This window comes from Grammomys surdaster, unplaced genomic scaffold (assembly GCF_004785775.1).
Source record: "Grammomys surdaster isolate TR1022 unplaced genomic scaffold, NIH_TR_1.0 146, whole genome shotgun sequence".
Classification (NCBI taxonomy): domain Eukaryota; kingdom Metazoa; phylum Chordata; class Mammalia; order Rodentia; family Muridae; genus Grammomys; species Grammomys surdaster.
The window spans coordinates 8626352-8645479 of NW_021604604.1; the positions used below are offsets into that span (position 1 = coordinate 8626352).

The 19128-nt window shown below is 38.3% G+C and overlaps 1 protein-coding gene across 2 annotated transcripts in view; it reads left to right on the forward strand.

Annotated features, from left to right (window-relative positions):
- The window catches only part of Cubn (cubilin), a 206258-nt gene that overhangs the window by 144904 nt on the left and 42226 nt on the right, over positions 1 to 19128 (forward strand). For both annotated transcript variants that reach the window (XM_028764871.1, XM_028764872.1), the window contains exons 44-53: positions 3008 to 3182; positions 4332 to 4510; positions 5531 to 5740; positions 6326 to 6466; positions 7124 to 7305; positions 13142 to 13313; positions 14383 to 14589; positions 16366 to 16515; positions 18136 to 18257; positions 18805 to 19030. In XM_028764871.1, coding sequence (XP_028620704.1) covers positions 3008 to 3182; positions 4332 to 4510; positions 5531 to 5740; positions 6326 to 6466; positions 7124 to 7305; positions 13142 to 13313; positions 14383 to 14589; positions 16366 to 16515; positions 18136 to 18257; positions 18805 to 19030 — 1764 coding nt within the window. The remainder of the gene's footprint in view (positions 1 to 3007; positions 3183 to 4331; positions 4511 to 5530; positions 5741 to 6325; positions 6467 to 7123; positions 7306 to 13141; positions 13314 to 14382; positions 14590 to 16365; positions 16516 to 18135; positions 18258 to 18804; positions 19031 to 19128) is intronic.

Genomic DNA, 19128 nt, shown 5'->3' on the forward strand with positions numbered 1-19128 from the left:
GTAAACATTTATAAAGAGCTTTACACTACACCCACTACCAAGTTCCATCAAGGATCTCTGTGCAATGATCGATCAAGACATACAAGCAGAGGCAGTTATTGTTCAGCATCGTCAATGCCTGATGGAGGAATGCTCCAGGATCTATCTGTAATCACACAGGAGAAGTGCCAATCTAACTGACGGACTCAAAGAAGGATGGACAGAGATTTATACTTAGTAAAGAATTATGTAACAATGTAAGACATCTTAGCATTAGAAGATAATGCACAATTTTGAAAGAATTTGCTATGTTGGAGAACAGGGTCTAAAAGAAGTGACCATGGTGATTAACCAAGTATGCATCATGAAGCTCAGGGCCATTAGCTCCTAAAGATAATTAGTATTACCAGATACTAACACAGAACCACTGAAAGGTTTAAATCCAAAGTACCATGGCTTGACCAGATCAGAAACATCAGCATAGCTTCATGATTGGAAGACTGAAGAAAGAAGCCACCTGAAAGAGGAATTCAGGAAACACTGCTGCCCTGACCTAAGACAACATCAGTAAGAAGGTAGAAAAGAAGCCATGTTGAAAGATGTTATGACTAGGGAATTGAGTGGATTTTCAGGTCACTTTAGAGGTGGGAAAGACAGGATGAAGGAGAATGACTAACAGCTAGGTACACACAAGATGCCAGACCGACAATCCAGATGTGTCAACAATGGGTAACTTGTTCATCCTGAAATCCCTGAATTACATCCCCTGAAGATCTCTAGTAGACTGTTGGAACACAGGTGAGAAGATGTGTCTAGCCAGATCTGGTAAAGTGAGGGGATGATTAACTGATGTGTTGTGGTTTAAATCATGAGAATATGGGGCAACCAAGGAGTTCTTAAGAATGAAAAGATAGAAGACCTCCAAAGAGATTCCCGGGGCTCTCTGGCACTGTAGGGAAGCCCTGGCAGGAATCATAGGATAGTCTGAGGAGGAATGCTGAGCTGACAAAAGTAAAAGAAGAGTTTGATGTCTAAGAAGCTGAGCGACACAGAAGGAAAGAGGGAAGATACTTTTCCCAACTGAGTCCAGCCCTTAGTTTTCTAAAACACATTGAGATCAGGGGGTCTGCATTATTCACTGACCTGAGCTTTCAATGGGGAGTTATAGCTGCATGCATACTTCCTCATTCATCTAAGTGATGGGTATGTATTTACTTATGCAGAAACATAGATCTGATCAAAAGGGAATCAAAAACTCTTATTCTGAACTCCAAATGTAAATTACCATGACCTGAGAAAACAGAACCAGGTTATCCCGAAATACTATGCTTCATCATTGTTGTAAAGTTGGCATTCTACTGTCCTGCCTTTTAGCCACTCAGCAACAGGCAGCTTGAGCAGCTTACTTCATCACTAGCCCCTGCTACTGCCAAGTGCAGCACACTTCCACTGCCCCTATGAAGTTGCTTAGCAATTTGTGGATTCTTTAAAATATCTCTCTAGACATTATCTATCTTTCTGTCTGTCTATCATATCTATTGTCTATTTCTATCATATCTATCTATCTATCTATCTATCTATCTATCTATCATCTATCCATCTATCATCTCTACCTCTATCTCACCTCTGTCTTGTTCATTCTGTCTTGTTCATTCTCTCTGTCTCCTGGTCTCTCTGTCTAGCTGTCTGTCTGTCTCTGTCTCTGTCTCTGTCTCTCTCTCTGTCTCTCTCTCTGTCTCTCTCTCTCTCTCTCACACACACACACACACACACACACACACACACACACATATCCCTACTCCAAGACTACCTTTTGCTCTACTCCTTCCCCCAATAAACCTCTTGCCTTAGATCTGTTGTATGCCCCAAATCCTCCATGACTTTATCCTGACAAACACAGTAACACTATCATGACATTTTTCTAGTAACAGAACAAAAGAAAGTCATAGGTCAAGACACTTTTCAAATGCATTGCTGGACACAATAGTCAGGTGGTTAATAATAAAGCAAGGAAATTCTATTGGCTTTAGATACTAATGATGACATTCTTAGCCATTGGGTTGGTAAAGCTAGGGATCTATCAGTATATTTCAGAAGGATTTACCTAATAGTCATGAAAATGGATACTAGATCAAATACAGGAGGATAATAAGTGACTATTAAGGAAACTAAATATAGCTCAAGATGATTCAGTTCTAGACTGCAACCATTCTCTCTATAATCCTGAACGTTCTAATCAGTTAATCTACCTTGTAGAATATCAGCTCACATGTTCATGTGATGCTGTGATATGCTTTGTACAATCATCATTTTGTTAGCTTTAATGAAAAAAAAATTCTGTCAGAATAGATAGTTTGGGTATCAGCATGGTGGTGAGTGTTTATAGTCTCAGCTCATGGGAGGTAGTTGTAAGAAGATCAACAATTCAAGGTAGCCTCAATAACACAGACAGGTGAGGCTCATCCAAGACTGTTTCAAAAACAAACAAACAAACAGGCTAGAAAGATGGGTAGTGGTTAAGAAAATTAGCTGCACTGGCTGCTTTTTGAGAAGATGTAGGTTTAATTTCCAGCACTCATTTGGCAGTTCATATCTGTCTATAACTCCATTTCCAAGGAATCGGATGCGCTCTTCTGGTCTCAAATGGTACCAGACATGCATGTGGTGCACAGACATACATACAGGCAAAACACCCATACAAATAAGGTAAAAGTAAAATTAAGTTAAAAAGTAAAATAAAATTAAAAACAAGCAAGCAAACACCTCCCACATACATATACACATTGTAAAGCAAATCACCTGACTTAACAAAAAAGCAGAACAGATGGTTTGACAGACTAAAAAGGAACATTCATGGTAGCTCATTTTATAGGAAATTCAGGATTTATTTGTTTAAAAAGAACATGAAGATAGTTCTGATGAAAAGACATTGGGAGGAAAAATGCAGACAAACTGATGGTAGACAGAGATTGTGGTAGCTATGTCCTCATTCACCAGACTGCTGATTGATTTAACTGTTTTTTGACAGCCTGCGGGGGTACCATCTACATCCATGATGCTAACTCTGATGGATACTTGACCTCCCCCAACTACCCTGCTAATTATCCCCAGCATGCCGAATGCATTTGGATCTTAGAGGCGCCTCCAGGGAGAAGCATCCAGCTCCAATTTGAAGATCAATTCAATATTGAAGAAACACCAAAGTAAGTCACCTCCATTTTAATATTTCTCCAACCCAAAGTTAATATTTTTTAGCTGATGTGTCTCAAGACAATTTATTTCCTCTGCTCAGCAGTGCCTGGTGCCCAAAAGAATGTAGGGACAAAGTTAATGCCTGAAGCCTCAAAGCCTTGCTTGGCAGCAGTTCCCACCAGCTGAGTAGATTATGTGTGCAGGCTTCTGTCTTCACCCTCAACACATCCTCCAAGAGACACTAGGAGTGATGGTTTGAGATTTTTATCACTTGTTCTTCCTCTCACAGGAAAATATAATCTCTCTTAGAAGAGTACATTTTGTCTAGCTGCATATTCAGTGTCATGGATGACAAATACATCTGCTTAACAAATAAGAATTTGTGTGGCAGGGCACTAGAGGCCACCAGTGCCCCAAACAGCACTGAGGCAATCACTCTGCAATGTCCCAGTCTTGGTTAATCAGGATTCTTGAAGGATCACAACTCAAGCAGCATGTATGACTGTGTAGAAAACCAAGGAAACTTACATAGTCTGTGAAAATAAAGTAAATCTAAAAGCCCAACCACAGACCAATGGTTCCTTTTCCATTTGTCTGAAACATCCCTGTGTTTATATGAATGGATGCTTGTCACAGCAGAGCTTCTGCTCAGCAATTGCTGGTACCAAGTATGATATGATACCAAATATGCATGGATAGTCTGGTTTAACTTTATTAGGAAACATTAGTAAAGGCTTGTCTTCTTTTATGGGCAAAGAGAGTGCAGCTGTGCCCCTATATAGCCATAGTCATGGAATTTCTAAGAGAGGTTGATCTTTCTCCTATGAAGCATATTCAATTATCATGTATGACAAATTCTACTTTAGCTAAATCCATAGTTCATCTGAAATGACTTTTATGTTTCAAAAACAAACACAGAACATGGAAGGAACTATCTTCTAGGGTAAAAGCTGTCTGCTTCAGTTATTCATGGAAAGTTGTATTGTCATTAGAAAAACTTATGACATTTAAAAGCATCCTGAAGCTTAAAGAGACTCATTCATGTTCTCCTATCATTCAGAAATAATAATTGAGTAATGTCCTTAAAGAATGAATTCTTTCATTAACAAATTAAGTCAAATAAACCAGTTTTTAAAAGTCTGATAATTTCTCTCTGCTAGCTGTTCTGGGAGCTATCTTGAATTGCGTGATGGAGCCGACTCAAATGCACCGGTGGTTTCCAAATTGTGTGGGCACACTTTGCCTCGTAGCTGGGTATCCTCAAGAGAGCTAATGTACTTGAAATTTCATACTGATAGTGGTTCCAGCTACGTGGGATTCAAGGCCAAGTATTCTATAGGTAATATTTTATTTTTAAGTAGGAAAGAAGTGGTACAGGGGAGCACTACAAGTTTCACACATACCTTCCTTCTGCCTACTTTTAAGATTAGGAAGAAGAATACCATGTATTAACTCACAATGTCACTACCAATTTCAAGTTATTTTATATTATATGAAAATGAAATTTTCATTAAAACTTTAGAATTGTATATTTTCCTAATTTGTGTATTAAAATATTTTCAGCTGTATCAAATTTTGTTTCATTCTCTTACCATGAAGTAAGTATAATATACTGACAAATGACAAAATTCTTTGGTAATCCAACAACTGCACTTGTATAATGACTTGGAACAATGAATATCCCATAGTATGGTTGGACCTTTTCCTTCTGAGTGTCCAATGCCAAGCCAGTCACTCAGTGAAAAGCATATTATTCCCCTGGAATTTGATTTCTTTATTTTTTTTAAATGAGCTGTAAACACACAATATTGAAGATTCACTCCGAGTGAATTATATATAGGATAATCTAGCTATCATATCCATATGATAAACAATAATTGAATAGTATCTTCAAGCCCTAATAGACTAGTAATTGCAATGCAGTGTGTACTTAATAGTTAATCTAGAGTGGTAGATAGATATACGCTCTTGCCAGCCAACAGCTGTGCCCCTTCTAGAGGAGTGTGGACAGTGCCTGAATCATCATCAGAGAGTACCAAGCCTTACCATTCTACCAGTTGCTTCCTGGATGAAATTTACATACAAGCAATAGATCATACATTCTGTCTCAAGAGAATGAACAAGGCATTACAGAATATGACATTCCACAGTCATCTTCTATTTCTCATTACTAGGTAGGCTTATGATATCTTTCCATCCATAATAGATTTCTAAATAATTAGGAAAATCTTAATCAAACATTTTTACATCATTCAACTTCTGTCAATATTCACTTGCCTCCTAAAAGTTTTAAATTATCCTGGGTTAATCAGAAAAGTAATTCATAATAAAATATCATTTGTATGTGTGTGTTTTGTAGCCTCGTGTGGAGGAACAGTCTCAGGGAACAGTGGCGTCATTGAGAGCATTAGTTACCCGACCCTCCCGTATGAAAACAATGTGTTTTGTCAGTGGCATATCCGAGGCCTCCCAGGACACTATCTCACTATCCGTTTTGAAGATTTTAACCTTCAGAGCTCCCCTGGTTGTGCTAAAGACTTTGTGGAGATCTGGGAAAACCATACTTCTGGTCAGTGAAATACTGCTTTGGGGGGGATGTTTACTTCTTAATTTATTCAGCCTCTGAAACATCTTTACTTCAATAGTTTGTCGGAAGTCTTTGAAATATAGATTCATGGGCTCTGAAAAAGACCAGTAGTTTTCTTCTGTGATTCAAACAGATCACATTGGATTCTCAGTATCCCAGTAGTCATTTTATGGCAATCTTGGAGAGCACATTGAAAGAGCTTTGGATTGAGAAGGTATCCTCTTCTTATGGAGGCCTCTCAGTGCCATAAGTGGTTATTGGAAGAGCCTCCTGAAACATAAAGAGAGGGAAGGGCAGTGGATCTCATGTTACAGTAGAAGAAGCACTTGGATCATTTCTTTACCCATGTGATCAAGTCTTCCTCAATCTGCCCGTCTTTATACATCTACATGCATTTGAATATATTGACGTTTGTTTATGATTTTCTCAGCAGTGGTTGTCATTTCTTTGAAGACAAAAGATGGCCTCATAAATTTGATTTTATTTGTCAATGCAAAACAACTTAAGTAAAGATTAACAGAAATAAATCACTAGGCATATACATGACTAATTATTTGACTCTTACAGGAAACTTGCTGGGGAGATATTGTGGAAACTCCATTCCTAGCAGTATTGACACTTATAGCAATGTTGCATCAGTCAGATTTGTCACAGATGGCTCTATCACTGACTCGGGATTTAGGCTGCAGTTTAAGTCCAGCAGAGAAGGTGAGTTCAACAACTTGTTAGAAATGGCACTGATCTCCTTCAGAGGATATACACTATGCTAGGTGCTGACATGCCAGTGATTTGAAAAAGAAAACGTGATGCTCTCTTCCTAACTCTTACAACAAGTTGAAAGGCAATGCTAGTAAACCAACTAATGAGAAGTTCCCACTCAAATAAATGCCCAAAAGGAAGTAACTTATATCATGAGAGATGCAGAGAAACTTCCCTGCAAGGCCCATCTTGAGAAAAGTAGTCCATTATAATGCCCTAGAGCCATCAAGAACTCACATTCCTAAATCCTCTGACTAACCTGGGTGAAATAAAGATCTTGTCTAAAAAACATAGTAATGACTTTAGTTTTCCTAAGCTTGCTATATTTATTTGTCTTTTATATATTCTGGGCTATGATAATTATTTAAATGCTGCCAGTGGACTGTTTTCCATGGAATAAAATGTTAAATATTATTAGAGACAAAAGTTGAATACAGATATAAATACAAGAAGTCAAGAAACAAATACAGATGAGTACTCTCATACATGTGGAGACAAAAATTATGACCAATAACTTTTTCTAGATGGATCATTAAAAACTAATTTTACAAACATCCCTTATGCAAAAAGATATTTTGATTAAATGTTTTTCTTTCTGTCTTTCAGTGTGTGGTGGGGATTTACATGGCCCTACTGGCACCTTTACTTCTCCCAACTACCCAAACCCAAATCCTCATGCCCGGATCTGCGAATGGACAATCACAGTACAAGAGGGAAGGCGGATCATCCTGACTTTTACCAATTTGAGGCTGAGTACCCAGCAATCCTGCAACACTGAGCACCTCATTGTAAGTGTTCCCTGGAGGCTGGGCTCTGTGTTCCTTTGAGTATGGAATATATTCATATAAACATGGTAGTATGAAAACTCAGTCAAACTATTATCACCCATGCAACTGAATTTCACACAAATTCTGAGTGTTTTAGACAGAATTAAATCACCATAAACTTCTTTCAGAGACTGTCATCAATAATTGCATGCACACAGGCTATATATCAGTTAAGTAAGTTTTCAGAGCAAACCATCATTAAATGTGACAGGATACGCAGATAACAGTGAAGCACACAGGTAATCTTTACCAGTCTCAGTACAAGCACCATCGAGTTTAAGCAGATGAATGATTCTCCAGACTCTCACTGTCTGCCAGAGGTATTGAAAGGCGTTGTGTAGGAAGCCAGGACTGTAGGCCTACCATGTTACCACTTTAAAATGTAAGAGGCATAACCTCAGCATTCCTAGCTTCCCTATGCAGAAGAAAGCAAATGAGGCCCATAAGTATAAATAGTGAATATGTTATTGACTGGGAAGTGATACGTACACCCATACATATTTGTATATATACATATATGTACTTATCAATATAGCTTTGCACAGACTAAGAGACTATCAAATAAGATTGTTAGTATGTTTCTCCACCCATCTTGCTCCGTTTTTCAGTCTTTAAATTTTTTTTAAATTATTCTTCTTTTATACAGTATATCCTGACTCTCCTCTCTCTTCTACACCTTGCCAACCCACCCCCAATCCCCAGTAGCCACTGCTTTTACATTTTCCTGCATCAGAGTAGGCCTACCATGATATGGCATATCAAAATGCAATAAGTCTAGGGAAAGACCCTCATAGCAAGGCTGAATTAGGCCACTCAGGAGGAGGAAAGGGATCCTAAGAACAAGCCAAAGAGTCAGAGACAGCTCCACTCCCACTGTTAGGAATCTCACAAACAACCCAAGCTAAACAAGCTTTCTCTGTGTAACCCTGGCTGTCTTGGAACTCATTCTATATACCATACTAACCTCAAACTCAGAGATCCACTTTCTTCTGCCTCTTAAATTCTGGGATTAAAAGCCTACACAACCATGTATGGCCTCTTCAGTTTTACCTAAGTAAATAATATTTTTAATTTCCCAAGGAAACGGTCTTGGTTTATTTTGGAGTTCTAGTTTTTATACTCTATAACTCCATCTATACATGAGAGCCATTGTTTGTGCCTTGGAAAAAACCCCAGCACCTGATGTCTTATCCGCCCACAGCCGTTGCCATCCTTAACTGAGATTGTCCCATTAATCCCAGAAGATCTCTGTTTCTACCCTTGTCTTCCTGTCTTCTCAGCACAGCAGTCAGGATAATGGTTTCCATTTTAAACAGGATCATACTGAGGCTAGGAATGTATCTCAGTGATAGGAACCTGGCCTGGCATCTTTAAGGTAAGTCATATTAAGTTTCCTTGGAAAAAATCTTTCAGTGATTTCTCATCTCATTCATATGAATGCCAAATCCTACCAAAGGCCCACCCAGCCCACCAGTACCTGCTGGTCCTTCCTCTTTTATTCCTCTACCGTATGTATCCCCATCCCACCCCTACCTCCTCTTTGCTGTTATGACCCAGCCATCCTAGTCCCACTTCTGTCCCTTGTTTATGCTCAGAGCTCCAACATCAGGCCTTAACTGATGATTATGGCCTCTATCTAGACTGTTCCTTCCAAGATGGCTGCCTGGTTATCTTTTCACTTCCCTTAGATCTCCACTCTAGTGGCTGACCCCCACCACCTCATTACAAGACACTAAATGAAGCAAGCCCCACCTTTACCTGTTCCTTTCTGTGTTGTCATTTCACAGTACTTCACACCAACTTCCCAAGGGCCAGAACTAGGTTTCCTTTGGTGAGTCCCCAATGTCAATATTCTTAGAGATATTTGATGAATGAATGGGGAAAATAACATGATTACCTTTAAAAAAACAATTTTTGTTTTCAGTTTAGTTGTCTGCTTGTCTTAGTCAGACCTTCTACTTTTTCACAAACATCATGACCAAAAAACAATTTGGAGAGGAAAGGGTTTATTCAGCTTACACTTCCACACTGCTGATCATCACCAAAAGAAGTCAGGACTGAACTCAAGCAGGTCAGGAAGCAGGAGCTGATGCACACGGCCATGGAGGGATGTTACTTACTGGCTTGCTTCCCCTGGCTTGCTCAGCTTGCTTTCTTATAGAACCCAAGGTCCACAATGGGCCCTCCCCACTTGATCACTAATTGAGAAAATGCCTTACAGCTGGATCTCATGGAGGCATTTCCTCAACTGAGGCTTTCTCTGTGATAACTCCAGCTTTTGTCAAGTTGACACACAAAACCAGCCAGTACACTGCTGCTCAATTGTAAATTTCAAAATAACGTTTGCAATTTATTTTGACATCTCATGACATCCCCTCATCACTTTCTAGTACCTCAGCATGATCTCATTTAGCTTTCAGATTGTTTCAGGTCTAGTATCTGAAGTACTGAAATGTATCCCCCAGATACTCAGTATGGAACCAGCATGTTTTTCTTACATTTGAGAGCCAGAGAACGCTGGTTTTCTCTTTTCCTCCTCCTTCCTAATGCATCTACTCTCTGGGATTCCAATTACTTCTTGTAGCATTTATACCATTGTTTATAGCTAATATTTCCTATTTTGCACCTCTTTAGTTGGTTTTTTGGTTTCATCTAGTCATGTCCTACTATTGAAACTGAGGAATTAGCTTCCTCCCATGAGAAGTGCACAAAGGGAATTCATAATTAACATGTTCTGTCAGCATCCCTACAAAACACACATGTCACATTTTCCATGATTGTTACACTTCCATGATTATGGAAACTACATTTAGGATAAGCCAGGTAGTATGCTGTGCCCACATTTCCTTTTGCTTTTTCAAATAACAACCACAGCTGTACTATTTTTACATTTTATGGATGTTAGTCACTAATTTTTCTTCACATCTTCCACCAAAGGCATACATGCCTATTTTTGTTACCATTATTCTTCTGTGAATCCTTGTCCATCTGCAGCAAGCCAGCTGGGAGATATTGTTCCGGGATTTCCCTGCACCATTGTGTTTGGAGTCCCTCCATTCTATTCTGAACTGGCCAGCTGGCTCCATGATGCTATACATTTCCTTTCTTAGTCAATTTCCTGTTTTCACTGAGGCACATGCTCTAGTAACCCTCTAAGTACACAAATATGTGTGACAACCTTTGAGGACCTATATGATTTCTGCTTTATCATAACTATTTGAATGCACATATTAAACTATTATAGAATCATGACTTGAAATTTCACATTGCTTCTTTTAGTTTCTATCTCTAGTTACATTGGTCTCTGAATTTCATATTAGACATTTCCCCAGATCCCTGGTTGTTCTTCATTCATGTTTAAGAAAGTGTCAAAAAGCTGATTAGGAGCTCTATGTACATACCTGAGCCTGGTAACTGGGCTTTGTGGAAGTAACTAAGAAGACCTTAACTTCCATTGAGTGATCTGCAAATACCATGACTTTAGATATTTCCTCATGGGGAGGATGAAACTCCATCAAGGAATCATTTTGGGAATTCATTTCTGTAGGAGGATGTTTAAATTCCATTTCTTTAAATCATTTTTATGCATTGATGTTTACTTTCCTCCTCTGTCCTCCAAACAAGTATATGAACTGCCTTTTGCCCACCCTCTGTGTAGTTGAATGCTTGTCTGAATAGAGGGAAAGAAAACCCAAGATCTACAGGCAGCATGGGTGAGCTCTAAGCATCCTGTAGTAACTTGTTGAACCCCCCACCCAGCTGGACTGCCTTTGAAATTCCTCCAAACCCAGCAACCAATCTGATGATTCAGATGGAGGAAAGGCTGACCACACAGTGTTGGGGTCATGAGATGAATGTACAAGTTTGTTCCTCCTCATAGCAATTTTTAAATCTTGACTGTCGTGTCTGCTTCTGCCTTATGTCTTCTGAGGCATGTAGTTTCTGACTATAAAAGACATTAGAGGATAAGACATGGTTGCTTCTAAATGCAGAAAGAAGTCCGTATACTAACTAGGTGACTGCACATGGTCTAGTCATTACAATTCTACGCCACCGTCAGATGCAGAAAGAGGTAGTGAAGACCCCTGGTCATTGCCTACAATAAGTCCTATCAGCCTTGTAGTTGGTTATAAATTCTTTTGATCCTGAGAACACATTACCCTTTCCTGTTCATAGTAGCATGAAATATGTACTGTCTTCTGTTGCTGTGCGTTGTGGGAAATTTGGATCCAAATTCAAGTATTCCTAGTTCTTGGACTTTCAACAGACTATAAATCTTTGTACTGTACTGTCTGCATTTGAAAAATGGAGTCATATTACATGCCAGAGAGGGAGAGGCATGGAAATAATCAGATAAAATAATCCCAGTTGGTAATTAGCAGTGTCTGGCTTTGTATCTGAACAAGGAGTGATGGAAGCATCTCTTCTGCTCCTGTAGCTAGAAGGCATTTTAAACCAGAAACCACCAAAGAGCTGAGTTGAGTCATTAATTACTGTAAATGAAAATGGTTGCATCCCTGGGAGTACAGCATGTCTTACTTCAACCAAGCTTTTAGTACTGTTATTTCTAATCCCGAGCCATTCAAATCCTTTTCAAAAATAGGAATATCAATCATCAAGGGAGTTGCTATTTATTTATTTCTTAGAATTGTTTATGCATTCTGAAAAGCGTTCATAAAACATTGTGCAGTCACTCTTCACCAGTCATAACTCAAGGCATTACTCATATTTTGATACCAGTAATAACACAGCTTTTAAAAGCCAAATGAGTAAGAGCACATCAGTTCGGTGCCAACCAATGTCTTGAAAACATATATACAAGTAACATTATATGGACTCAATAAGTGATATTTAGGAATATCTGTGCACATACATATATGCATGCAATAATAGCTAGTAAAAAAAGACACCATGAAGATGAAAAAGAGTGTGCAGGGCTCTAAGGGAGGGTTTGGAGTGCAGAAGGGGAAGAAAACTGTTATAATTCTATTATAATCTCAAATATAAAAAGTTTAGTCAAATGAGTAAGAATGTAGATGCTTTAAATCCATAAATAATTGAGAAAGAGCCATTGTAGTTACACAAAGATAGATTTATTTCTTAAGTTACTTTCCAAGGAGCACTGGAGAACTGGCTCAGTGGTTAAGAACGTGCACCACTCTTGCAGAAGAAGGAGCTAAGCTCTCAGTGCACACTTTTGACAGACACCACTACCTGTTGCCCCAGATCCAGGCAAACCCAATGCCTCCTGCCTCCTGGCCTCCACAAGCTCCTGTACTGATGTGTACACATCCATACTGGCCACACCGAGATATGCACAAGCACAACTAATTAAAAGCAACAATGGAAAGCCATTTAAAAGTACTTTCCAAGGCATTTATAGTAGATGAGTGACTATATACACTTGGGATAGCCTAAGATTAACATTTACTTTCATATGTTAAAGCTTCAAAGACACAACTAAGAAAATCCCCAAGTCAGTGAACTCTGTGAAGTATGAAGAAGGGCATGTTTGCCTCCCATATAGAGCAGAGTCTCTACTTACAAAGTGTGCAGCAGCCTCTTACCTGTCACACATAGGAAGAGAACATACCAAATCTTTCATTTTCTCAACATTGACCCCAAGGCTAAAAAATTTGCTTGGGATGTCCCTGTGTTGTGGTCCTGGGATAGATGTCTGTATTGGTGACTATGGTTTCTTTAGAAGGATGTGAGTCTGGGCTGAGAATGCTCATCCCCTGAGGGATATACAGTAAGGTGGGCAGCATAGCTACCAGTCAAACTATTTTTCTAACAGGTATTCAATGGCATTAGAAGCAACTCCCCCAGCCTACAGAAACTGTGCAGCCGTGTGAATGTGACCAACGAGTTCAAGTCTTCAGGAAACACGATGAAAGTGGTATTTTTCACTGATGGCTCCCGGCCGTTTGGAGGATTCACTGCTTCCTACACCTCCAGTGAAGATGCAGGTAATGGAAGATGCTGAAAGCTCACCTCTTTTTGGTCAGACTCATTTAGTATCTACACAACATTGCCCCAAACAGCCAAGCCTTCTGTTTTCTCTGTAGTGATCAAAGTATACCAGGAGTCCTCAACACAAGAACAACATCTAGAACAAATAAAACATCTGGTTGGGGTAAGGGATACAGGATCTGGGAGGAGGAGCAACCATTGTAGTTTCAGGGAAAAAACATGCATTTTGAAATTTTTTACAACAAAATTTTATGAGATTACTTTCTAGCACAATTCTGCATAAAGATACTGCTAGGATTGAATCTGAACCTACAGTGTTTGATTCATTATTTTGTGTTGAAGAAAACATTTACCTCCTAGGTAACTTACTATCAAAGATTAATTAATTTCACATACAACTGAATACATGTTATTATTTTTGTTCATCTACTTATATGTGTATTTTTAGTGAAAATAATAAAGAGGTTGCATTTAATATAGATTATCTCCAAATTAAGCAACATGTGGCCAGGATTTAAAGTATCCTCTTCCTTTTGGGGCTATAATTCTCCAAGGGATTTGTATTTCAGGAAGAATGAAAGGAAATAAATCTTTAAATTTTTAAAATTGATTTTATTGGTATAAGAGGCACTCATTACCATATTTAAGAGAGTAGATTTGCCAACACTTCAATGTTATAGTATCTATTTGATGCAAAAATATTGGATCAAATGGAAAATTGTTCATCAAAAGCCACTTGGACCTACCAGTGGCTTGTATGTTTTTATAAATTAAGTATTAAGTGAATAATTTGCTCAATCTTGGAGAAACTGAGGCACAGTCATATCACAGCAATCTTCATCATCATAGAAGGGGAATAAAGGAACTTTGTCTTGTGTATTTTTTCCACAGAAACCCCAAGGCATTTCTCCTATAGTTTTCATGTTCTTTGTCTACAACACCTGACTACACCTAGAAAAGCTAATCAATACAATGTTTATTATTTTACTCACTGTGCCTTGATTGTTGGAGTTGTCTGTTGTGACATGGAACTTATTACTCTATTTCTGCCTTTTGTTGCTCTAGTATGTGGTGGACCTCTTCCAAGTGTCTCTGGCAGAAACTTTTCTTCTCCTGGCTATAATGGAATCCGTGATTATGCAAGAAACCTAGACTGTGAATGGACTCTCAGTAATCCAAATCGGGAAAATTCATCCATAAGTATCCATTTTCTAGGATTATCCCTTGAAAGTCATCAAGACTGTACATTTGATGTCCTTGAGTTTCGAGTAGGTGGGTTCAATGAAATAACATGCTTTCTCATTTATCTGCATATTCTTATTCCTGGACACATTGGCAGGAGTCAAATGGCTACCATCTCTGTACAGAAGATACAAAAGAGCTTTGTCAATACAATGCTGAAATCCTGTGTTCCCACATGGGAAGCATGACCTATGAACTGTGAATGAAGCAGGTCCTTAGCAAGGGAAGCCTCTATCTCAGGTTTCCTGTATGGGCGGTTCACCTGAGTTTGGTTCTGGAGAGTCTATGTCCTATCAGTGTGCTCCACTGATCCTACAAGACTAATCTCAGTGTGGTCAGACTGCCAGTAGTTTCCAGAACTTGCAGGATTCACAGAAAGTTGTTAATTCTTTTCAGGGCTTTGAAGTTTAAAAATCTTCTACAGAATACCAATGAAGAGAAGCATACGGAGCTATTTGGGGAATTACCCTCAAAGATATCATTCATCTCTTTTCATGATACAAAGGGATCAAGGCATATCTGATGAACCAAGCTTCTAAGAATTTTGCCATTTTGTTATTATTAACATCTTTTATTTTAGAAGAGTTATTCTTCAAAGGCCTCCCATAAACTTTTGGATGGTAGAAACTAGGATAAAATACAGAGGAGAAAAACAATCTTAATATTACTATATCAATGCTATTAAGTAGCAAGTTAGAACTATTTGTGTCTATACAGAAAGTAATATTTTAATATCACATGTAGTGGTTATAATATTGTAGTGTTGTCAGGCTAAGTAGCAAGTTAAAGAAATCAAATGGGTTAAAGAATGTGTTTCACCTCTAAAGTTTTAAAGATCATTTCCGTTCAGTCTTCATAGCAGCCCTGCACCAATGCCAAAATTGAAAAGACCTGTCCAGTTACCAATGGTCTTTTTTGAGAACATAGAAGAAAAAGTTTTTATGAAGGGCTTTGATATGATCTGTGGTAATAGATCAGGGATTTTTGCAAGAGAGTCATCCCAGCTCTCTGAGGCAAATGAGTCTGAAAGTGGACATGGGCATTAGGGAATACTCTCCATGAAATACTGATAAGTATTTTACTATCTCTGCCTGTTGCCAGACCAGTCATGGAAATAAGGAGAATGGCTGTATACTCAATTTCAGTCTGTTAAATTCAATTTTCTCTTTATTCTTCCTGATTTATAGACAGACAGTAGAAATACTCTCTTCCATTGATTTATTAGGTCAGGGGTGTTGATCTGACAGGATAAATTGGGAGCAGATAAATGGGCACTCTCCAGGATCTCTGCAAATATTAATCATATTTCTGTGAGAAGCAATCATCATGAAACCTATTCAACTCAACCCTGGCAGATCTTAGCCCATGTGCCAAATGTTCTGTTCATTTTAGATGATCAAATGCAGTGAATACGCTTAAGAAGCTTAGACAATTATCACCTTTATCCTAAGAGCATACTTATTATCACTATTGGCATTCCATTTCTTCCTCCTTTACAAAGCACACAGCTGAAGGGAGTATTAAGTCGGCTGCACCTCAGTTTAGATTTGTGAAGTACGTAAAAAGACACAAGCTGGAACAAATTGGCACCAATAGTAAAGGTGTCTCTACTAAACAGCATGTCTAAGAACTCTGCCCAGTCCAATTGACAATGATTATAGACGATTTTGTTTTATTGTCTGCTACTATACCAGGATTGAAATACATCAAGGAGTGCTTTTTCTTATTTTTATTATTTGGTCCTATTAGTTGAAGATATTTGTCCAAACCCTGTAACCATGTTACCTGGTATACTATTTTGCTCAGGTGATGCTGATGGGCCCCTGATAGAGAAGTTTTGCAGCCTGTCAGCACCAAGAATGCCCTTGGTCATCCCCTATCCTCGGGTGTGGATACACTTCGTCAGCAATGACCGTGTAGAATATACTGGATTCAATGTGGAGTACTCCTTTACAGGTAAGCCCTAAAACATAACACATATAGCTATATAGATTTATGTCTTAGTATATAATGGTTTCATTGCTAATTTCAATGAAATTTTCCAAGTTAAAATTTTAACCAGTTGTTACTGATACCAAGAAAAGAATTTTATGGTTTTTATATATTTTCCTTTATTCCAGAGACTCTACTATATTCTTATGGTTTTGATACTTTTATTCTCATTTGTTTCTCTGTGCAGACAATTGTGTCTTCTTCAAGCTGCAATCTTTTCATTGTGTTTTATATGGTTTGGGTTAGTTCCCAAGTTTGGTCAACTTACATTAACATATTTTTCTGTCATAAGCCATTCTTGAAGTTGAAAATAAATTCTACATGGTCTCAGTTTATGTTTTATTCAGATTGCTAATATTACTTATAATTTGTGTTGGATATACATGTGTGATGTTCAGAGTTTGTATGTAGAAATTCAATCCCAGGTGGGTAAAACAACTGGTTGTCTTAGATCCCAGAGGACTTTTTTCTGGCTTCTTTCACTAACATGGTAATTCTTTCAGTTTGTGAAAATGTTCCCTTGTGTGAAAATCTAAAGTTATACTTCCTGTACCTGCCTTGTCTCCAAAACCTTAGTTCCTATCCTGAGCTCATGTCTTGGTCTTCTTTTATCTATGTATTTATTTTCTTATTTAATGTATATGAATTTACTGTAGTTGTCTTCAGGCACACCAGAAGAGGGCATCAAATCCCATTACAGATGGTTGTCAGCCACCATGTGGTTGCTGGAATTGAACTCAGGACCTCCGGAAGAGTAGTCAGTGTTCTTAACAGCTGAGCCATCTCTCTAGCCCCCATGTCTTGGTCTTAACCCTCTCGGTCTGCCACACTTTCTGTTTGGCACTGCTCCTCTGTATTTGAGTGCACTTCTTGTTTACAGATTCTTAGAAACCCACTTTTCTCTGTGTTGAGTTTGACTGTGATCAACATGTTTTGCTATAGTTTTGTATATTGTTCTTTGTGTTATAACAAAATTCATGGTTGAAGGAGGGAATAAATTTAAACATAATCTGCGTGTGCAAACCTTTCATCTATCTGTTGTTTTTCATCCTATTGAAAGAAGAGTCAGGCAAAGAAACAATGTTGCTTATATCGAACAGCAGATCATATGATGTTGTAGACCTGTACCATCTTTTCAACCTGCTACAATAATCTACTCTTTGAAACCCAAGCAATTGTTATGAAATGATGATATATTTGATTGTGGGGCAGATCATTTCTTCAGAGTACCTATATTCTGATGGCCTAATGTTCTTAAAAAAAAAAGAATGTTATTTAAACTTTCTATAGCACATTCTTAGCTATATATTATAGATAATTACTCTCCATTTACAGTAAAGACAATCTGCTATATTCTGTTAAGTTGAGGCTGTCTTTACTATGGAAATCTGTTTAATGTACACTATTTGGGACTCAGTTCATTTGTTCTTGTTCTATCTAACTTTGCTCTTCTTCAGATTTGTATTCTTGATTGATTGCTTGACCATATGTATTTTTTACCAGAAAGTTTGATGATAATAATTATCATGTTGGCTCTGTGAGTTTTTTCTTCTCTCTTATTTAGTCTTATAAATCTAATTTCAGATTGTGGTGGAATACAGACAGGTGAGAGTGGAGTGATCTCAAGTCCTAACTATCCAAACTTCTACAGCAGATGGAGCCAATGTTCATGGCTGCTGGAAGCCCCAGAAGGACACACTATCACTGTGAGTTCTTACAGCTGGGTTAAATGTTGGCAAGACTGAATCAGGGAAATGATGTGGGATGTGTGTGTATGTGTGTGTGTGTGTGTGTGTGTATGTGAATGAGTGTGTTGTGAGAGTGTATGTGAGTGGGCATAAGTGCATAGGAATGTGAGTGTATGTGTGTTTATGAGTGTGTGTGAGTGGAAGAGTGCATAAGAGTGTGAGTATGTGAGTGTATGTGTGTGTGAGTGGGTATGTGCATGCGTGTACATGTGTGTATGAGTGTGTATATGTATGTGAGTGTATGTGAATGGGTCATTTTAGTCTAACAGATTGTTGGGGTTCCCCCAAATGACTCCATTTCTTGGACAAAACTAAACTCTTTCCAAATTCACAAGAGAACTTTTAATAAGGAAAACAGAGTGGAGATGAGGGAATGAAAGAACCAGAAATAGAAATCCATGTGACTTACAATGAAATGACATCATTTGTAGAAAGCCCGTTTGCCTGGAGGTGGAGTGGCTCCTTTATAGCTCAGGGTGACTCATCGTGTCTTTCTCTTCTACAGCTCACATTCAGAGACTTTAGTCTTGAGGATCACCCAACTTGCACTTCAGACGCGGTCACTGTCAGGAATGGTGACTCCCCTGGATCACCCATCATAGGACGATACTGTGGATGGTCAGTTCCTGGGCCAGTACAGTCTGGTTCCAACCAGCTTGTAGTGACTTTTAACACAAATAATCAAGGACAAAGTCGTGGATTTTATGCAACATGGAACACAAACACTTTAGGTAAAAAAATATATATAAATATATCTTCTTTATACTTAGAATTTATTTTTCAGTAATACATTTTTTCTTAAATAGTTTAAAGTATAGTCAATTGGGTT